General features: G+C 41.9%; 1 protein-coding gene across 2 annotated transcripts in view; it reads right to left on the reverse strand.

Moving 5' to 3' along the window:
* Positions 1 to 734: 734 nt before the first annotated feature.
* The window catches only part of IFT56 (intraflagellar transport 56), an 81,084-nt gene continuing 64,851 nt past the window's right edge, over positions 735 to 16,967 (reverse strand). For both annotated transcript variants that reach the window (XM_074941751.1, XM_074941752.1), the window contains 5 exons: positions 15,416 to 15,499; positions 13,419 to 13,488; positions 7,799 to 7,905; positions 3,961 to 4,094; positions 735 to 2,178 (listed from right to left, as the gene is read on the reverse strand). In XM_074941751.1, coding sequence (XP_074797852.1) covers positions 2,067 to 2,178; positions 3,961 to 4,094; positions 7,799 to 7,905; positions 13,419 to 13,488; positions 15,416 to 15,499 — 507 coding nt within the window. In that variant the 3' untranslated portion in view covers positions 735 to 2,066. The remainder of the gene's footprint in view (positions 2,179 to 3,960; positions 4,095 to 7,798; positions 7,906 to 13,418; positions 13,489 to 15,415; positions 15,500 to 16,967) is intronic.

Below are 16,967 nucleotides of genomic sequence, written 5' to 3' on the forward strand. Positions count from 1 at the left end.
ATTAAACTGGAAAGGAAAATAAAAATGCCTCTTACAAATGGAATGTTTTATGTAACTGCCTTTAATGACAGCATTTATGACCCATTATGTGGTCTCTTTTTGCAACATGGTGACCCTACCCTTATTCCTGTCACGGTTTGAGGACCTTATTCCCATCACTATCATGGTGGGCTCCTTAAAATGGAATCTTTCCTTTATTTCATATAAAACAAGTGGCCTACAGCCTATCAAATCATGCCAGACATCACATTGGTGGAAGTGGAAGTGATAGAGGTGGAAGTTCTTGTTTGAAGACTTGGCCATGCTAGAGGAACACCTTTGTCTCTGCTGCAGTGAGATAATAAAAGGTAACTGAAGTTCCTGAGCTCCAGCAGAGAGGCCTAGTGATTTCCCCAGAGTTAGGCACCTACTCCTTAGAAGCTGGGGAGAATTCAGAATCTCTTCTGGAGTAAGAAAAACAAAACAAAACCACTTACAAATATAAGGGTTATCCAGCCACCTTCATTTCAGGATCTAACATCAAAGGTCAGTACATAGGCCATTGGGCCAGTCTGCTTTAACATGGTTCATCTTCATCTGACCATGAAATGCTGATTTGGCAGTCAGTCAATAACACATCCACCCACCGCTGCAGTGAAATAAATTTGCCATCTCAATTGCCAGCCTCATCATAATGAGGCAACAAAGCCAAGCAAGAAGTTAGACTGAAAATCCAAATATAAGCTTTAATCAAGGTACAGACATCATAGTGTTCAATGAAATATCTTGTCACAAGGTACAAAAATACTTTGTAAGTTAAGTAATTTTTCCTTCACAAATAATGTACAGATATTATGTACTGTAAGCCCTACAATTAATTTCTATATCATATCCATTGTGCATTTTCTTAGAATTTCATCTCCTTTAGGATTAAGTGGTCTATTTTGAAAAGGATTCTCCCCAGTTCCCTTTCCAGACCATCTTGAAACACAGCAGAGTATTTGCTGGGCAAAACTGTCGAGCAAACACATGATACATTGCTGTCTAAGGTAGTGACTGGCGAAGGGCCTGATCCTGTAAAAATACATGAATAACTTTATTGATGCGAGAGGTAAACTGGTGGGACAACGCACATAAGCAAATTTACTAACATGCACAAATATTTGCAGGATCAGGCTCTATAGCAAGAAAGAGCTCAGCCAATGAGAACCTCATGCTTTGAAAAGCAATCCCCCATATCTTGTAACTATCTTCCTTGAAAATAAGTAAGCAATTCTGGGGCCCTGCATTCATGGTTGATTAGCTTCATGTTCAGAATTAATCTGACTTTGGCCAAGGGATAGCAAATCCTTTTGGACAAAAAGGAAAGAGATAAAGAGGTTATAAATTGATCAGCAGGATCCATCTCAAAATGGATGTTGCTCAGGATGTGGTGTGTTCCACCCTGAAGTAGGCCAGGAATATTAAAAACATGTTAACTGTTAATGGTAAGTTAATCACTCAGATAACACAATCCTTCTTCCATTTGCCATCACCATCACCACTCTTGTGCTGAAGCAGATTTGCTGAGTTACTTTAAAGATGATTCTTCTTTGGAGGCCAGAAGAACTATTTTAAAATATAAACCTCTCAAATTGCCACAGTACATCTTATGCAGTACTGTGGGAGCTGGTGCAAAGGAGTCTGGAGTGCCTGTGAGGGGCAGTTTGAGTTGCTGAACATTGGAATCAAAGTATGAAAAAGGTTGAGAACCCTTGAACTAGACACTGGGATTGATGTAGAACATAAAAAATGCCACTCGGATCTGGGTGGGAAGAGCATGGAATTCAAATCCCTTCTGTCCAAAAGAAATCCTTCATATCAAAATCATGGAAATTTTGTGCAGTCCAACTGCAGGACTCTTTTTGCTCCATTTGAGAGTTTGGCAGTCTCTTTAATGTTTGATGATAGGCCAGCCACAAACGAAGACTACAAGGAAGATGTGTGTGGGGGGTGGGAGGGTGAATGAAGGGGAGGGGCTAGGTTCCATGCCCTCCAGCTATGCACAAAAAGATGACATCTGACCTGGTTTTCTTGGTGGTACTGTCTTAGACAGCCACTCTGTTCTCTTTGGCCCACTTCTTCATGATGCGGATGATATACTCTACCTGAGGGTTACCAGTGCTCCTTAGGAGATGTAGCACTTCCCGCAGTGTCTCTCTGAGAAGACAGAAGACAAAGGTTTAAAGCAGGGTGATGATCACTTGGCTAGAAACAGCTGAAATTTTGATGCATCTTTACATTTGAAGGATTGCAAAGCACAGACTCTAGGTATGCAATCTACTTCACCTACAACTGAGGAGGAAGGTGACAGCTAATAAACACCACAGTAAACCTACACAATTGTATGAGTCAAGAAATAAAGAATACTGTATCTAGTTGCAACTAGAAGGGAAATTCCAAATCAGCAAAAAATTATTATTCATATCGTAGCTTGCCAGGATATAAAAATTAACATTCCTACTCTTGCAAAAAATGCCACAAGACATTTAACGGCAAATTGTTAGAGCTTCAGTTTTTCAGGCCATCTGACAGACAACTTCAACAGCACAGCAACCCCTATTTCAACACTGGAGCACCGCTCAGCACTAATTAGTCAATGCGTTTTGACCACATGAAGCATTATGTATTTTTGATTACTAAGAAAGAAGAGTGCTTCCTTCAGAAGCATCACTCCCTGAAATACCCTATGTTTTCCTTGGAGGGTTCCCATTCAACTACTAACCAGATTAAATCTTGTTTAGCTAGAGATATCTGATGAATTAATTCATAGGTTGAGGTGGTTTGCATTTAGGGGGAACAAGACCTGACATAACCAGTAAATCAGTTTGTTTCTCAGATGTCTGCCATCTCCATGCAGAATTCAGATTTTGTGGAAGGATTAACTCAATTCCAGTTCAGAGACTGAGGTGGACTAATGTATCTGCACTACCTTAGTAAGGGGCACTGTTAGAAAATGGAGGGCAGACAAGGGAGACAGTAACAGATGTGAGGGCTATGGGTGCTCCTGTTTTCTTGAAAGGTATGCATTTAAGAAAGCAACTGCAACTCCTCTTCTGTGTGGCCCCAAATGGGGGGAAAAATAAGAATTCTAGAGATTATGTGAATCTTAACCGAAACGTAGAGGAACTCTGCCAGAGGGAAAATTGGAGGGTGCATTAGTTAATGCCACTGCTTGCAGAGCTTGGTCACCCAGCAGCACAGCAGACTTTTTACTGCAGAACAGGAACAGAAGGCATCCCCTCTATCCTCCCCCATTCCCCTATCCAGTGAGGTAGACCAAAAGCAAAACAATCTATAAAATCAATGGGAAAGACCATTTCCTATTTTCTCTTGGAGGTTTAATCAAACCAATATCCAAGCTAAGCTTGGATTGAACAAAATTTGTAGAAATAGAGATTGGGCCTTCACTAAAAACATTCATTTATCATTCAGAAACATGTTCTTCGTCCTTTCTGGAGTTGTGAGTAACCATCCACCTATTTTAGTTCTGCCATCCTTGAAATTCCAAGACCAAGGAGGAGTGGATAGACTTCCATCCACAAGCCATCAGTACCTCTCCCTTATCAGTGAAATGAGGTCCTCCCTCCCTGCCTTTAGTGAATAAGCATGCTGCGTCTGTAGTTTAGCTACTATAAGAATAATGACCAGCAATCTATTTGGGATCCCTGCAGTGCAGAGCACTAGCTGATGGACTATCCTCCACAACATATCCTGTCCCTGTTGGGCTGGAAGATAGAGACCAAAAATGGTTATTGAGTGTGCAGCTACTGGGGCAGCACAGGTCTCTTTCAAAAGACAAAAAAAAATGGAGGGTTAGGGGACATCTGTTCCTGATGTCATGCATCTCTTCACAAAAGCAGCTGTCACTGTGGTTCTAGCTGCAGCTAGCTGGGAACGGAAGACTAACGAGAGAAGTTCATACACAGCAACGGTACATACTTGGGTTCTCGGCCAGCTAAGATCATTTGGAAGATGCCCACACAGGCACCCCTCTTGCCTTCCCAGTATTCAGGATTAGGGTCCAGTCTCTCCAGAACATCAAAGGCTTTGGCTGAATAGTAAAACTGGCCCATCTGTGTAGGAAGAAAAAAAAAACATTACACATTTCAGGTCACAAGACTGCCCATACAGAATGGGATCCAAAGTTACGGGCTGGTTCTGATGCTGTTTGTCTGGTGTGAACAAGTCATAGGAATAGCATGCATTTTCCTGTTCTTCCCAGGTAGTCTGTAACTAGAACAGGTACATTCCAATTCCACATAGGCGATGTACAGACTAGGAAAATAGATGATGTTTTATCTAGCGTGATTTTAAACAGGACTTTGAATCTAGTATAGACAGGCCAAGTTGTGGCCTTTATTAACTGGTCATGATCAACTCTAGACTCCCCACTAGGTAAACCACATTCAACTAACATGAGTTAATAGAGCTAGTCAAAAATGACATCCCTTTATTTTTGTATGTAATGTTGTAGCCATGTTGATTCCAGGATATTAGAGAGATAAGGGGGATGAAGTAATATATTTTATTGGACCAACTTCTGTTGGTGAGAGAGAAACTTTAAGGCTTACACAGCGTCGTCGACCTGAAGAAGAGTTCTGTGTAAATTCAAAAGTTTGTCTCTCTCACCAACAGAAGTTGGTCCAATGAAAGACATTACCTCACCCACTTTGTCTCTAATCCCCTTATTTTTGTCAATTTCAATTTTTTTTTCAACCAGCCCTAATCTTTATGCATGACTTTCCCTGTATACCCTAGGTGCAAAGTCCTGTTTAAAAGCATGTTAGTTAAAATAAGTTTATCCACGTTTTAAAACATGATGGATTTTCCTAGTCTAGATATGGTCATAAAGACAGCTCTGAAGGCTGCTGGGGTATTAATTCAGAACTAATTTTTACCCCTCTCTATAAAAGTAGAAGAAAAATCAAATGCAGTAGAGTTGCAATTCAGAGCTTTCCTGAACCTACGGGAATATCATGTGTACACCCAACTAGTCCACCTTAGTTATCCACTTGCAGGATAGGTCATGGGGCACCTGGATAAGTACAGATGGGGAACACTCATTTCTTCTCTTGGGCCTTTTCTTAGGTGGGGTTTAAAAGGTGTAATGTGCTAACGTGTTTTAAAAGTCTACGGTACATAAGGCAGTGTATATTTTAATATGTGCTAGTTGGTCAAGTTAAAGCCTAGGGCAGTTTAGCACACATTCAAGTATATGCTGCCTTGTCTACACTAGACTTCTAAAACATATTAGTTAGCCTGTGTTAGCAAACACATGCTAACAACCTACCTTTAAATCTTGGTCTAGACACGGCCTTGATTGTAGTGGGGAGGACCCGTGGGAAATTAATCAGGAAACATAGCCTCAATTCCCTCAAAGGGTATCTAATCACAGAAGCATTTAGCTTCATATTTGTTCTCATAAGAAGAGTGAAAAAAGTTTAAACACATGTGCACACCGTCCTGGGAGAAAGACAATTTCCAGCAATGCATTGCTACATTATCACAGGACAATTATCAATGTGCTTTTGAAATCTTTCATGGCCCGTTTCTCAATCTAAGGGAGTGAGCAAGAATCCCAGTGCTAGAGGCTGAAGATGTTGATCTCATCTCTTAGTTTATTGTACCTACTTTTGAAGGTGGAAAAACAAACACCAGAGCATCTGTGCTCAGACTGACAAGGTAGATTAGGTAAAACCTTTTACTGAACCAACTTCTGTTGATGGAAGGGACAAACTTTTGAACTTCACAGAGCTCTTCTTCTGGTCTGTGGAAAGTAAGTGAACCATATGAACTCAATACAAGTTGGGACAGACTGTTAAGCATTAAGGGGTTACACATGCTGTAGGAGACCTCTTAGAAGGAAGTGGACAATTAAGGGTTAGCAGACAGCAGGGTGCATAGGAAATCATAATGAGCCATAAAACCACTGTCTCAGTTTAGCCCATGATTTGTAGTGTCTAGCAGAGTTATTTAATTTAAATTCCCAAGCTCCTCTTTTGAAGCTGTTGTGAAGGTTTCCTTTGAGGATGAGGATTGTGACGTCAGATATGGAGTGATCATTGCGTGAAAAGTGTTTGCCAGGGGTGATGATGTTTTTGTCTTATATCATTTTCCTGTGTGAGCTCACTTAAAAGTGCAGTGATTGGTTTCACCCACATAGTTGTTAGTGCGGCATATGATGCCCTAGATGAGGTACACATGTTGTGCTAGGCATCTGTAGGACCCATGGATCTTGAAAGGTTTGTTGAGTGGGGATACTGATCAATGTAGCAATGGAGGTATGTCTGCAGGTTTTGCATCTGTTGTTCTGGCAGGACCTGGTGCCACTTTAAATTGGTGGGGTCCTGGTCTTTGGGAAGCTTCCTTCTGATGATGAGCTTAGTGAGGCTGGGGGGTTATTTGAAAGCCAGAATAGGGGGTTCAGGAAAGATTTCTTTCAGGATGTGGTCCCCATCATGTATGGGTTATAATTGTTTTATGACACCCCGTATGTGGGTTTTCCCAGGAAGCAGGTTCTCCTGGGATATCTAAATGGCCCATTCCACAATGTGATCTATTTCTCTGGTGGAGTGTCCTTGTTTAGTGAATGCAGTTTTGAGTGTGATTAAATGCCTGGCTGTTGATAACAAATTTCTTCGTGTGTCTGGGGTGGTTGCAAGAGCTGAGGAAGTAAGTGTAGTGATCTGTGGATTTCTTGCATACAGTCATTTGTAGGGTCTCATTGCTGAAGCTGACTGTGGTATCCAGGAAGTTGATACTGGTGTAAGTGTTTTCTAGGGAGTATGATGGATGGGCAGTTGTGGTTGAAGTTGTGGTGGAAATCTGAGGGAACTGAGGTCATCTGTCCAGAGGAAGAAAACATCACTGATGTACCTCATGTATGTCATTGGTTTTGTGGTGCATTTTTCCAAAAATTTTCCTCGAGGTGGCCCATGAAGAGGTTGGCATACTGGGGGGGCCATCTCAGTACTCACGGCTGTTCCCAATATTTGGAGAAAGTGTTTGTTAAATGTGAAGTTGCTATGTGTGAGGATGAATTTGATGAGTTTGGTGATGTGTTTAGGTGGATTTTTGAGTGTTATATATTATCTTGTAAGTATTTGAGACAGGCAGCAATGCTGCCATGGTGAGGAATGTTGGTGTATAGGGAACGTGACATCCATGGTGGCAAGGATGGTGTTCTCGGGGAGGATGCTGATGATGGAGTTTCTGGAGGAAGTCAGTAACATCTTGGAGGAAGGTGGGCCTTTGTGCAGTGAGTGGTTTGAGGATGGTTTCTGAGAGACCTAATATTCCTTCAGTAAAAGTCCTGTGGTCAGGTATGATGGATCTGCTTGGGTTCCCTTGTTTGTGTAACTTGGGAAGCTTGTAGCAGGTCCCTGCAGTGGGTTTGTGGGGGATGAGGTTGTAAGATTCACAGTCTGGGCTGGAAGGGCAGAATCTGCTGTCCCAGAAAGAACTCAAATGTATAGCCTCTTGTTGTGTCTATATTAGATTTTTCTCTTAAAATTTCCCATTTCTCCCACCATTGAAACTCTGCTAGAGATAAAAATTGTGATTAGCCCTACTGTAGCCCAATCACCAGTCTAACTAGAAGACATGCTGTTTAAATGTTGACAGATCTCTATCAGCCTCTATACATTATGGAGCTTCACTAAAGGTAGCAATAGTGAGGAATTTTAAGAAGAGGAGCCTGCTGTAGACAAGGCATCTGAGTGTAGGCAAGGCCACAGAATTAACAAACTAGATACCAGGCCTCAAAGTGAAGACTCACCTTGTAGCAGTCATTTGCAATGAGTTGCAAGAGACTGAAGGACTCCCCTGAGGTTTCCATCTTCAAGTAGAGCTCCCAGGCCAGTCGAGGCTTCTTATTCATGATATCTACAATGAGAATAGAAAGTTGGAGAAGGTGAAGAAATGCCATAGTGACAACAGGACTAAAATGTTCATAATCTTATCACCCACTTCATCAAAGTGCCTGCTCCCTACTGAAAGACATGGGGTTTGAATGAAAGCTAACCATCCCCTCAGCCACATCAATGATGGTGGTAAAGTGCTACAGTTTGTAAACATAAGAAAGAAGAGTTATGAAATCTACACCACGTCAGATTTATATTTCACAGATACAGCACTTACTATGCTGGAACTCAAAGGTCCATCTGGTGGCATCCAGCCTGGTGACACATCAGATCAGTCCATTGCTCTAGCTAGTCTGGTATTCTGCCCCTGACTACAGACAATACCAAATGCTTAACAGGACGAGGGAAAGGGGGATGGAAATAAAACCCAAGAGAAATCCCATAACACATAGCTAGTTATATAATGCTATACATGAAAGAAACAATTCCTGATCCCCATTTTATGCTTTGAAGCTGAAGTTTATATTGCTCTCATTATCTTAGTTTGCACACACTAACTACAAAAGTAAAGAAGTCCTAGCCACCTAAGTCTGCAGAGTTTTAGACTCAAAAGATTATCTACAGCTCAACACACGAACCTCTTTAGTTTCAGATACTACCAATAGCTCTAAGTTCCATTTCATTGCTCCAAAGAAAGATAAAAATATCCACAAAATCCTTGCCATTGTGCACCCTATGAGGAAATTCTTTCCATATTCCATAGATCTTGTGGTCATTTTAACAGTGCATATGTGAGCAAGAACTGCCACCAGCCACTAACCTGAAACATCTCTGGTATAACACAACTAGTCACAAGTGCCAGAATAGACGTTTTCATGAATCCCAGTAACAGAGTTTCACCCAATACTTTTAGAGACAGAAAATTCCACAAACAGACCCTCTGAAGGTAAGAAAGTATTTAACCTAAAGTTTGGCTTGTTAATTCCAGGCATATCCCAATGTTTTCTTATTATGAAGGGAAAAAAATCCCCTTGGATCAGGTGTCTATGTCCTCTCGGAGTTCCACCAGATATTCATTCTGTGCACTGGTCATTAATATGGGGAAAAATTCTTGTGCTCTTCAAGGTGAGGGAATGCTTGGCATTATGTATACAGAAGTCAAGTGGAATAACAATAATTTCTGACATTTATCAGAGATACCAATATAAATCCCTCACACTGCACTAGAAACATACTCTGCACAACCAACCTCTCTCTATCTGATTCTAAGAAAAACTATAATCTAGGGATAACTACATTAAAAATTACAATAACTTCTCATATGTCCGGGCACAAACTGTCCACCAACTGGAGTCAGGAAGAAATCCACCCTTCCTTCACAACCTACATGGTATAGTATTGTACAAGTAGGTGCATTATGGGGAAGTTACATCCTGTTCTGAAATATCCTGAAATGGCCACCATTGGAGATAGTACATAAGAACAGGTAATTATTGGACTCTCCTGGTATGGCAGAAACTGAGACACCAGACTAGATTTTTCTTTCTTCAGCTTCGGTAGTAGCACACTCAGCAGAGAGGACACAGGTCTTAGCTGCACATATGATGACCAGATGTCTGAGCACTGAAAACCTCACAAACCATGATTCCTTATGGGGACAAAATGTCGTTATAATTTAGTAACAACTAGCAATTTGTGCATTATGACAAAGCTCTGTCCTTGCCTCCATGGGTCCCACGTTTCCTGCTGGATTTCGCTAGCCTCAGAGGCTCACTGTGACCCTCCACATAACCCTTCTCTCTCTAGAGAGAAGGGACATATTCTACTGAGCCATTTTCATCATAAGCTAGCGAGGGAGTGAGGAGAAGTTATCCTTCCTTGTACAGTCTCTGTTGTCTCCCAGTCTCAGTGATTAATCAGGGGGCAAAGGGCGGGGGGAGGGGAGCCCGGGCCCACCCTCTACTCCAGGCTCCAGCCCAGGGACCCTATTAGTGTCAGCTATGGTAGCTGACCTTTTAGAAACATGACATGTACAATTCCCTGGGCTACTTCCCCCACAGCAGCCCTCACTTCCTCAAGCTCCACTTCACCCTTACCTCAGGGCCTCCTTCCTTGTGCCTGATATGGTGTGTACTACTCAGTCTCTCCATCAGCACAACTTCCTCCCACAGCTCCTGACATGCACACCCACCTGACTAACTGGGAGGCTTTTAACTAGTTTCAGCCAGCCCCTGATTGGCTTCAGGTGTCCCAATCAACCTAGCGTTCTCCCTGCCTTCTGGAAAGTTCTTAATTGGCCCCCGGTGTCTTAATTGACCTGGAGCAGCTGCCATTTCACTTATCCTGGTACCAGGAATTTGTTTAGCCTGAAGCTAATATATCTATCTCCCACTACTTTTCTATAGCCATCTGGCCTTGCCCCGTCACAGCATATAGAGAAACAGTGTGCCATGCTGGGAATCGAAACAGTAATGGCTTTTCACCTCCTCTTTGAGATAAGGTCTAAATAATTGGTACAATAGCTTGAGACCACACTTATTACATATAGCCCTGAATGAGTTGCATTTCCAGCATCTCTAGCCTCCTGCAAATATTTGAGGACAGAAATATCCAAGGAGTGATCTGAAGGCCAAAAATATAACTTGGTTAAAAAAAGAATTAGATAAATTCATGGAGGATAGGTCCATCAGTGGCTATTAGCCAAGATGGCTAAGCCTCTGACTGCCAGATTCTGGGACTGGAGGACAGGGATGGATTACTCGATAATTGCCCCATTCTGTTCATCCCCACAGAAGCATCTGGCATTGGCAGAAGACAGGATATTGGGCTAGATGGATCACTGATCTGAGCCAGTATGGTCATTCTTATGTTCCTACAATATCTGCTCATACTCAGAAATGAATATGCCAGAATATTTTATATTTCTATAGCATCTTTCATTCAGCAGGATCCCAAAGTAATATATATACTTTACACATGAAGGGATAATTTCATCCACCACTGAAAGCAGCTGCCCATGTAATAAGTTGTGGTAACTGTTTAGAAGCACACCTCAACATTTTAAGAGATATGGAAGAATACAGCAACTCTAATGAAACTTCAGTGGAAACTTAGCATGAAGAAAATGATTTCTAATGCTACAATTACCTAATGTACCCAAGAATAATTAACTTTTCTTATGAAAGTTCCATGGGATCTTTTAATGACCACAAGGATCTTATAGCATCCCTACCACTGTAGTAGGGAATTGCTTTAGTATAGAATTAAATGGAAGCGCATCACCTACTGAATCAGCACCACCATTTAATTCTGCATCTTGGGTTCTCCCATCAGGTGAAACTTTATTCATGGGTATGACACATGGCCAGAAAGGGTTAAGCATCCTGCAGGATAAATGACCCAAATTCAACCTTTAGGGACATATTGGTAGATAATGTTTGTGTTTTTGTGTGTTTACATATATACTTTAGAGGTTAACAATGTAACCAAACGGTTCTTGTCTTTGCTGTATTCTATTAATTGAGATCAAAAGGAGATCTTAACATTTAAATGAACTGTAAATATAGTGATATCACTGTATTGATCTCTCTTCGAAATGTATAGCAAATCACCTGCGAATAGTGGAAAACAGGTAATTGCCTTATGTTAATCCCTGTAGCTAATTACCAATGATGCTTAGGAAATAAGTCTACTTCAAAGTCTCGATGATTGCCTATTGTTCGCCTAAGAACTCCGAGCTGTCAAGAGAAGACATGGAACTGCATAAAAAACCCTTGGGTCCTGATCCTTTTTATCTAAGATCTGCTTGATGCTTTACACAGGGGAAGCTTCAATTTTAAGACTGAGATCTCCAGTCCCACCTGGATCACCCTGAATATGAATGTTGGACTATAACCTATGGACTAATTCTGAAAGAACTCTTTGCAACTACAAAGCTTACCATCTCTACTATAAAACTGATCTCAGAACTGTACTCAAGTCTGTATGTATACTGATCTTTTAACTAATACTCTCTCTCTTTTCTTTTTAAATAAATTTTAATTTAGTTAATCAGAATTGGCTGTGTGTATTTTGGTAAGATCTGAGATATTCCTTAACCTGGGAGGTAATGAGTCCGATCCTTTGGGATTGGTAGAACTTTCTTCTATGATGAATAAGATTTTCAGTAATTCTCATATCTGTCTTGGGTGTCTGGCTGGAAGCCCAAGGCTGGGTTGCTTTAAGGGAAGTGTGTTTTGGCTTCTTGGTAACCCGTAAGGTATTTTAGAAGCTGTTTTGTGTTGGCTTGGTATTGGAATATCCACCAGCTTTGGGGATTGTCTGCCCCATTCTTTACAGTTTGCCCTAACTGAGTAACCTCAGTGTCGCTCCCCTGGGACCCCGGTCACAATGGGTAAATGTCAAAACATAAAATTCACAATAAACCAAATAGTCTAGATTTATGGATTCATGAAGTAAGAAACTGTGAGGTCCCCAAGCAGAATCAGGGATGGTTGGTCAATGTTTGTGGTGTAGAAGTCTACAGTTACCTGTCTAGGAAAGGTATAACATAGATGGTGACCCTATCTCCAACACAGTATAATGAAGCTACTGTTGCTGCTCTGAAAGTCATTGGGGTGGGAAAAGGGCAGTCTAAAGAACACTCTTACTGTTGTGCTGAGGCTACAAGGAAAGAGTTGCCTCAGGAAAAGTCTCCATATTTGAGCCGCACAGGCCTGTAGCAAAGGCCACCTCTGTGGTACTCTGCTCTGAAACAGTGGTACTGCCCATGTGCTCTCAAATTGGCAAAATGCCACCTAAAGTAAGTGACATTGGCGAGCAATCATCATAGTAACAGCCACCATGTTCTTTATTTATCTAGATATTCTATGGTCTTCTTCACCAAAGTAGTTGAGCATTGCACAATCACTAATGGATTTCATCTTCACAGCATCCCTTTGAGTTAGGGAACTACTGTCCCCATTTTATAGATGGGGAACTGAGGCACAAGTGTAAGTGACTTATGCAAGATCACAGAGGAAGTCTGTAGAATTGAACCCAGGGCCCTGACTGCTAGCTTGGTACCCTATCCACTAGACTATCTTTCCCTTCCACTCACCTCTTCCTATTCCTCTAAGGTTTTATACTGTACATCATTTGTATATTAGCACCTTTTCATGAAAGGGATTTTGTAAAAACTGGAGCGAACCAATATTAATGTAATAGCAATTCATGTAATCTATTATAATTGGCAATCTCTGCTCAGACAATGTCCTGGGCTTGGAAGAATGAGGTCCTGCAGGTCAGGAAGGAGGTGCATTGGCAGAGCTGTGTTGGGCCAGAACTGAAATAGGAGTGGTTATGCAGCCAAAGATATACTGCTTGCACAATACTTGCTCGCACTACAGCTGGCTAGAGCCAGTGCTATTTGCACTTCACTTTCATAAGTATTAAATCCACACACAACAATAAAAACTATTAGGGAAGGTGGATTGGCAACACTAATGCAAAACAGGAGGATCCACATCCTGCAATCTTGCAAGTAAAGTGACTCACAGCAACGAGCCAGCCAGCTAAGGTAAACATAATCATTCTTTATCTTCTCACTCTGGATCAAGAGAAACACCTGCAGGAAAGAAGGAAAAAGAAAATTATGTGCATCTGCTCTCCCATATACATAGTAGACATGTCCTTGTTGCAATATGTAGCCAAGTCCCAGGCCAGAGAATACTCAACAACAGCTTGATGAGAAGAGTTAGGGTGTGAAATTGTAATCCACAGGGGCATCTCTGTGTATCTGGTAAGTGGGGAATTCAAACAGTACAACATTTATCATGGGATTAGCTGGAGCTCTAAAATGCCAAACTATGGCGTGGCCTCACTTGAACAGCTGCCAGCGGGTGTTGGTACATAGCAAGCCAGCCATAAAGGAAGACAGGGGCTGAGAGAAGAGACTAGTTTGCATAGGCAGCAATTGAGAATGCATTAATTTAGAATGCAGTGCAAAGAATGGTTTCAGAGTGAAGAGAGTGGTCACTTTGGATGGACTACTACCAGCAAGAGAGTGAGTTTGTCTGCGGGGGGGCGGAGGGTGAGAAAACCTGGATTTGTGCTGGAAATGGCCCAACTTGATGATCACTTTAGATAAGCTATTACCAGCAGGAGAGTGGGGTGGGAGGAGGTATTGTTTCATGGTGTCTGTGTATATAATGTCTTCTGCAATGTCCACAGTATGCATCCGATGAAGTGAGCTGTAGCTCACGAAAGCTCATGCTCAAATAAATTGGTTAGTCTCTAAGGTGCCACAAGTACTCCTTTTCTTTTAGTGCAAAGAATGAAATCAGTGTCTTTCTGAAATACCAGAAGTCTCACTGTAATGATGATCCCTTCCCACCACTCTGCCACATATTGTATGTAACAGAGCATTCCTGGACTAGCAATAACAGTCCTTAACCATTAGTTTTATCAAGCCTGTGTGTCAAAATACTAGATTTTTACAACATATAGTGGAGTTACAGTCATTCCACATCTAAGGAAGGCTGGGGGTGATCTTGTTGAGTTCCTGAGGTCTACACTAGAACGTTAGGTTGACCTAAGTTGACTTGTTTTGCATCTATCCACACCACACCTGACGCAGGTACCCACAAACATCATTGCAATAACAACCCCGCAACAACCCAAAGCTAAAGTCTATGTTCTTCCATCAACATAGTGCTAGAATAGACAGTGCATTACCTGCATCAACTCTAGCAGTCTTTCAGGAAAAAGCTGTCACCATATTGCTCCTGGGACTCAAATTTAAAACTCAAAATAAAACCATTTCGGGTTTTTTTGGTCTTCAAAAATCACACAATTTGCTTAAAATAAAATCACATGGGTTTGGGGGGGTTTTTGGTCTGTCCTCTGGTTTTTTTATACCCTTGTGGGAAATCTCTCTTCCTTCTTCCCAGCAGCCAATTGCTTTTGTGCATTTCAGAGATAATTCAACATCAGATGCACACACACAAAAAAGCTATGTGTGGGGAGAAATGAACCTCCTTAAGCACTACTGGATGCTACTGAATAGGATGGGGAGCATTTCCTCTTTCTTTCCTCGTCCCAGGGGAAGAAAGTTTGTTTCTCACGCACCTCCAAGGGGGACACCTAAAGCTCTCATCTATCTGGTCTCTGTTGCTCAGTGATCCATACTCCACCTGAACAAGCCCTAAGTATGCCTGTGATCTCAGGCAGAGTACACAGAACACTGATCAAGAGAGCATTCCTTGATCAGTTAGAGATAGATTGGAGTTCTGCACTCAAAGCATGATCCCCACACACCCAACCATATGAGGTTAGCAGGACTCTGACTCCTCTGAATAAGGTTCACTGAAAGCAAGATATATATCTCAATTCCTGCAGGAAGCAGCAGATCCATTTCCACACAATATGCAGAATCAGAAAGGTGTGGGGATGAAAGTGTGTGTGTGTGTGTGTGTGTGTGTGTGCTGGGGGCGGGGGACAGGATGTAGGAAAGAATTCCATTGTTGTTGTTTTTTAAGAAAGCATGTACATACCTCCTCACCCTCGCTGGTATTGCCAGTGGCAGCTTTGGCTTGGGCGTAGTTAAAGTTAAAAGTGTCATCATTGTAGAAATAACTCTGGAAAATAAGCCAGACCGACAGAAAACCATGGTGTACAACATTAAAAATAAAGACCAAAAATCTGAGTCAGCCTATTGCAGACAATTGGAAAAAACCTAAACGATACACTGTAAACATTAGGCATTTACAAACAGTGGCTAAAGAATTATGGAGGGGCTTTCCATCCTGAGTCTGTGATTACAATAAAAACTGAAACATTCCTGGGTATTAACCATGGTTGGTTTGGAGAATGTTCCAAGCCAAAAATTACAGTGTGGCAGCTTTTGTTGGGTTTGGCTTTCATTCTGGGCATGCTAAGACCTGCTATGAGGCTGTGGCCACTTCCTCCATGACCCCTCATATATCCCCTACACGTTAAAATCCGGGCTGGTGAACAGGTAGCCCTGACTCTCCAGTGGTTTAAAAGAGTGATCAGTGGGGCTCTCTTGCTTTGTGAGGCTATTTAGGTGACATTCTCCCTCAACAATGGTTTTGTCAGGGTTAGAAAAAAGTCCCAGGGTTAGCGAAACTTGGTAAGCAAGAAGCTAGCTTCTCTGCATCACCACTTCCTTTTGTACAGATACAGCCAGCCTTCTCGCTCAAAGTTCACTTCTAAGTCCTTCAGCACTGGATGCCAGAGAATTTCAATGCTACCCTTCCTGTGACTTTACACCTCAGAATTCTTTATGCTGTGGGAATCAGCACAAATAAGGCCACGTCCATTCTACAACTTTTAAGAGAGTCTGTTATCAGCTATTGACATGGTCAGCTATAAACATGATTAAAAACTCTGACAGCAACTAAGGTCAGCTAACACCATTTCACCCCATTTAGGGTGTATCTGCACTACAGAAGTGAACATAAGTTGGGGGGAAACAGACCTTGTGTAAGTACTAATGCTGCTGTGAATTCACAGTAGCCATGTCCTTCTGGTTGCAGAACAGGCTCATTTTCTACCCTGCACTAGACTCACTATTGTTATCTTGGGTCTTGTAGAACTGGATCTTAAGTCCCTTGATCTTTTCATAACACTGCTTGCTGTTCTGAGTAATGTATATCTCAGCTAGCTGCTCAGACACTCAGTTGTACACTAATGTGTTCCTTATGCCCAGGACTCATTTTGGCCTGGATTATCTCATCTCCCCAGATGGTCATCAGTGCCAGCATGTTGCCCTCAGACCGGCTGGCACACTCATAGCAAGGCGTCCTTTGAGACATGCAGTTTTAACTCAATCACCGATAAAGGGGATTACTGAGGAAATATAATGCAAATGAGTTCCATAGTGTGCTCAGCTCTACTTGTAAAGCTAAGTGGCTTCCAGCAAAATTGGCCCCTGTGCTACAAAGCACAAACCATACTGGGCAGGCCATCTAAGACCTGACTGGTAGGAACTATTTGTAGTGGGAGAACTATTTGTACCATTAGGGCTATAGGAATATAGGAGTTGCCAGCCTGGCTTAGACCTGTGGTCCATCTAGCCTGTAT

The sequence above is a fragment of the Natator depressus genome, chromosome 1 (genome assembly GCF_965152275.1).
Source record: "Natator depressus isolate rNatDep1 chromosome 1, rNatDep2.hap1, whole genome shotgun sequence".
Taxonomy (NCBI): domain Eukaryota; kingdom Metazoa; phylum Chordata; order Testudines; family Cheloniidae; genus Natator; species Natator depressus.